Here is a 5,638-nt window from a genome sequence, read left to right as displayed (position 1 = left end):
TAAGTATATTTTCAACCTGGCACGAGTTATGCTATTTTAACCCCTTCCGCTAGCTATGTCTAACGACTGGGCAAGCCAAACACAAAACAGCGACGAAAGTGGACATTATATCACCAATGTATCCAACATCTGCGAGGGTATCAATCTTCTATTGGCTGGTTTCGTGTAAAAATAGAGGCAAATCTGCATGTCTAAAATACTGTCGATTCTGTTGTAGTCGAGCGATAAACTAGAGCCATTCATTACTGTGGAAGTGGCCCACACGAAATGAGCACGAAGGGGGGAAAATCGCCCAGTTCTTAACTTACGATTAGTGAGTCTTAACTTACGATTAGTGAGGAGGAACTAGGCGATTTTTCCCAGCAGAGGCAACGATAACGTGCCAACGAAATCATACAAGTGCGTCGCATCATGCGTTTAATTTTACTTACATCTCCTCTCGCGGAATCGGATCTTTTTCGTTAGCTCAGGTGGAATACTCCTACCACTGTTCCAGATTTTCGTGCCCCACCTCGTAGCATGTACTCTTGTTCCCTTCATCCTTGCGTCGGATAAGCGGCACCCGACCGCCAAAGCTTTCGCTGCAGTCCTCGCAGTAATAGCTGATTTCGAAAGACTTCTTTTTCGTGGCCGAGAACGCCGAACACTTTTTACAAAGGTACTGTCGCCGCTTGGTTTGCTTGCTCGAAGAATAGAAGTCAGCTGTGTTCACCAACTTGTGTTTCTGGTGTTGAATCGGTACAGTCACCAGGTCTTCGGCATTCAGGTGGGTATCACACTTGATTGTTTGCAGCGCCAGCAACTGGTTGTGCAACCGGCGCAAATAATCGGCGTGGGTTGGCGGAGCAAAACCTTTATTCTTGAGCGTAATACATTGAACGATGCATTGATTCACTAATGCCATGTCTACAATGCATATAAATATCTGTCTGTAGTATTTCCGTAGTGCAATATACTTCTAAATACTGTAACGCTGCGGCCTGAGCTGATCGTGGACGTCTACGCCTCCCATGCCGAGGCTGTAGTCCACGACCAGCTGTGGGCAAGGTACTGTACTGCGGCTGCCATCATTTTCCGTGCGATTAACGCTTGTCAGGTTTGTATTGCACCCTGTCGCCAGCATGTTCACCGGTTTTGAATCCAGCCAGCTCAGTGCAATAAGCTGAGGATGGTCACGCGCTTGTGCTATGCGGTAAGTACCTCGTGGCAATTTCTTCGGTCTCGTCCTCTGCGTGAACTGAAGCGGACACCAGCCTAACCGGTCTACCCGTGCAGTACCGACGTGATACAACCCCAGTAGCTTCAGACTCAGTGATACGGATGAGTAGAAGCTGTTCGTGGCGATGTGTCGTTTTCCAGCTGGCCGGCGAGCGTTTTGGATATGTTGCTCATGACGGCCAGAGGCCCAAGTCCCAAAGTGTCATGATTCGTTTTCTCTTTCTCTTTCTGCTTCTTATTCTTGTCTGCTCCACAGTAAATCTCCACTCTAAATCAGTAGAATACAGAATACCACAAGCGCATGTTAGTTATTCTGTAGCACCCAACTACAATAATTCTAGACAAATAGAAAGATCCTCACCTCGAGCAGTATGCGGTCTCGGCGCAACACGTCACGTATAGCTTTGTTCCGTATTTGCCGGGCTTGTCCGGCATCAACACTCGCATCGAATTAAATTTAATGCGGTTTGACATCATGCCTTCGTCAAAGGAAATCACCTTTCCGAGGCGATAGCCTCGCCGAAATGTCTCCTCCACTGTATGTAAGAGCGGCCTGATCTTCCAAGCCTTATCCCGACGCGCTTCTTCGTCTCCGTTATTGTTAAAGTGCAAGAGCTGCATGATAGCCTCGAATGAATCTCGAAAATGATCCCCGAGGAATATCTCCATTTTCATCAGTCGACCAGTGTTTGGCAAGACCATCGCGAAAAGGATGGCTCGTGCAATCAGTAGGGCTACCACGTGCACAATTTCATGTGGCTGAATTTGCTTGAGCTTGTTCAGTCGTTCTTCGTATTCTTCTAAGCTCGAAACACTCACTCTTGGGTCTTCAGCCTGACGTGCGAGTATTTTAGCTCGACGGGAAGCCGCGACAGCACTAATAGTCTGCTGTCGGTACCGGTTAGTGTCTTTGGCAATTCGAACCCACAGCTCCTTGGCAAGAAATAGAAGAACATGTCGAGTTGGGAGTTCGCGTATGCAACAGCCGAGCAGGTCGGCCCCCAAGATCCATCGTGATGGTCTGTCGCTGCGTCTAATTGCAAATTACCTGAGAAAGTATTATAACGTATTATACAGAATTAGCACTCCAAAATTGATTATATTATGTATACTTTAACTTACCACTACGTTCTTCATCGTAAACTGTCCAGCCTGACTCCGCAAAACCCCGCAGTTCATCGGACGTCAAGTCAAATATACCGGTGTCCGGATCACCTTTATTCAGTGCCACATCGTCGACATCTTGTACGTCTGCTACGACGAGAGTATCTAGCTCATTATCAGCCATGATGTCTCCGTCGTCGGTATCAGACTCGGAATCAGTGTCGTTAGATTTTCCATCAGGTTCACATCGTCCAGATCTGTATCACCGAACAGCTTTTCCGACCATAGCCCCTTCATGAAGTTATCGCTATGAAATATATCAGGATTCGCAGGACCTGACGGTACATCGAGAGCCGTGCTTACGCTTTTGGCCCCTTCCAGCTCCCTGTCGCTCCGACATTTACGTTCCTCTTACTCTGTACTCTCCGGAACATAAGAGGCAGTGACAGCTTCTTGCTCTGTAGAGGCCAGAATAGGAGTCGGAGACACGACAAGGCTTAGGCAACCTTCTCCCAAAGACGGGGGCTCGGGCTCGACTGAACGCTGGTGTAATGTAGATGGCTGCTCATTCGTATTCACCGGACTGGAACACGGACATGGCTGCACTGTCGTAGCTGGTCCTGGTGCGTCAGCATGGGGTGCCAACTCTGTAGGAAAAGACATCGGAGACTGAAGTCCTGCGTCAGCGTTACACGCTGGTCTGCCTTTGAGAATACAGGCATGTCTTGCATCACCATAAAACGACAGCTGAAGGCACCCAGAGCGTCAACCATACACCATTAGTTCTTCTTCGCCTGTTAGATCATGCAGACATTAGCGTAACACCCGGACTGTTAATACAGCTCACGCTTACCTTCAAAGAAGTCCTCCCCGCGTCTCGCTTCATCTAGACGACCCTTGACCCCAGGCCTCACGTAGCGGTGGTGCTTGGCAAGTCCGACCGGCTGACGTGGCCTCCAACCTTCCTTAGAAAGCTCGCGCCAAAACTGCTTGAACATTATCTCGCCTGGGCCGTTCATCTTTCGAAAATGAGAGCAAGAAAGTAGTGGCCAAAATTGTCAGCGTCATTTTCAAACCTTTGGTTTGTTTATATTCGTATTTCTCTTACATTCGACGAATCCCCGTTTATTTACCCGTCACCGAATTCTAAGCTGACTTTCACCCTTACTAATCACTTTATGCGAAGAATCGGTTCGTAGCCAGCTTTGTCAAATATTTATTACTGCAAAACTGCTTATTCTGTATAATACAGAATATCGGGCTAGAAGGGTTAAGACAACCCTACCAGAATGCCAGTAGATCATTATTTGTAGTTATACCCGAGCTTACAGCAAACAGAATATGTGAAGTTTAAAAATCAATTTGAAAAACCAATTTATTTAAAGTACTCAAGTACTTCAGCAAAGGCCCTAAAAGGGCTGTTCTTAACAGAGGCGTGCTTGTATCTTAACAACAAAATAACCCAGTTGAGTTTTTTACGGTACCGGTACCAAAAAATACCAATTATTTGACTGGGCCAAACGCCACCATCGATTCGCATCCATGTTGTCGCGACTGACGATGCTGCGGAAGCTGAGCGCTCGCCTCGCGCCGGCCGCCGCTGCTCCAATACTTTCAGCCAGTTTCTCTTCACCAGCCGCTAGCCGTCGCGCACGACGCTTGCGTAGATCCAAAACTAGCGCCAAAGCGGCCGATAATTCGTCTGCAGACCCGCGAACTCCTTCCATTTTGGCGGACATTGCTGAGCTCTCGCGAAACGGCCTAGCGCGGCGCGTGGAGATGCCAACGGAGCTGTTGGAGCGTCTTGCATCCGTCGTACGTAGCCGCACGCACTCGCAGCTCGAGATGCTACGCCAGAAGCACGTAGGTGACCGCCGGAATACGCGACAGGTGCCACTTGACATGAGCAAGACACCTCTGGGCTGGACCATGGACCGCAGCCAGCAGATCCCGCCCTTTGCCTACGGCCCGGCCGAAACGCTGGCCTTCCTGGCCTACGAGATGGAGGCCACTTACGCCTGCACACACGCTGTATTCACTGAGCTGCAGAAACGACTACCCGACTTCAAGCCTAAGTCCGTGCTGGACTTCGGTTCAGGACCCGGTACGGCATCTTGGGTGGCCAAAGATTTCTATGACCAATCACTGGATAAATATCGCGTGGTGGAGCCCAGCCAGTCTATGGTGGACGCGGCTGAGGTCGTGCTCGAGGGATTTCCAGGCTTGAGTATGCGTCGCAATATCACCGACTTGTCCAGAGACATCGATGCTGGCAACAAATACGACCTCGTAGTAGTGAGCTACGTGTTTTCAGATATCACGAACGACTTCGAGCGTGTCGCGACTACCTCAGCACTATGGGAGCTGCTGAGCGAGGACGGGTGTCTGGTGATTGTAGATCGTGGTAGTCCGTGGGGGTCGCATCACGTGCGATCCGCGCGTCAGTTTGTGCTGGACTTGGTTGCTAAGGATGCAAATGGCAAGGAAGGTGTGCGCATTGTGGCCCCGTGCCCGCATCATGATGAGGTAGGAAGGTGAAGCAGCTGGATATGTGTCCTTGTTGGTGTTTAAAACGTATTGCTTGTGCTGTTGACAGTGTCCAGTAGGTGGAAACACGTGGTGTCACTTTGTGCAGCGCTCGCCTGTAGTGAATCGCCCTCGTGAAGTGACTACTAAGCGCTGGCATGGGCAGAAGGGCTCCAAGTTCTCGTACATGATCATGCAGAAGACACGCAAAGGAAGTGAGGAAGATGCCGCCGCGAAGAAGAAGAAACCGATTGCACGCTTGCTTCTAGGCCCACTGCTTGCTACCCGCCACGTGCATCTTGACCTGTGCACTCCGGAGGTATGGTGCATTACCTGTAGCTCAGTTTGTACTGCTGAAATTGAGTTTCTAACGAGGTTTTGTAATAATTTTGTAGGGAAAGCATGAGCGTCGTAGTGTAACCAGAGGTAAAGCAGTTCGTGAGGTGTATCGTGCGTCGCGGAAGGCACATTGGGGAGCGTTATGGCCAGCTGACGAGTCCAGTTACCTGAAGGACAAGTAGGATCCGAATTGCCATTTTTGATGCAAAAATAGATGCAGATGACCATAACAAAGTGCCTCTTTGGTATCAGAAGTTAGCACGCTCGTTTTTTAGACAAGTTGACTGATGCTGTTTTTGCTGGGAACTAGGAGTGAAGGATTCAAACAGGATCTTCGGCAACAGAAGAGAGCAGCTTAGTGACGATAGTGCTCGGGACAGTTGGGGTTTTAGTGCTGCGAATGATATGTACGTGCCGACGAAGCAGCCTTCGTCGGAGCTAGAACAGCATA

At 49.4% G+C, this 5,638-nt stretch overlaps 1 protein-coding gene across 1 annotated transcript; it reads left to right on the top strand.

The window, feature by feature from the left end:
* Positions 1-3,864: 3,864 nt before the first annotated feature.
* Positions 3,865-5,369, top strand: PITG_12077 (uncharacterized protein; the record flags this gene model as incomplete). Its single annotated transcript, XM_002900666.1, has 3 exons — positions 3,865-4,848; positions 4,919-5,167; positions 5,244-5,369. 3 exons carry the CDS (start codon positions 3,865-3,867, stop codon positions 5,367-5,369), a joined length of 1,359 nt encoding a protein of 452 aa, XP_002900712.1.
* Positions 5,370-5,638: the final 269 nt, after the last annotated feature.

The sequence above is a fragment of the Phytophthora infestans genome, genomic scaffold, assembly GCF_000142945.1.
Source record: "Phytophthora infestans T30-4 supercont1.24 genomic scaffold, whole genome shotgun sequence".
NCBI classification, from domain to species: domain Eukaryota; phylum Oomycota; class Peronosporomycetes; order Peronosporales; family Peronosporaceae; genus Phytophthora; species Phytophthora infestans.
The sequence above is the reverse complement of the archived record's forward strand: the minus strand, read 5'-3'. Positions and strand labels throughout refer to the sequence as shown.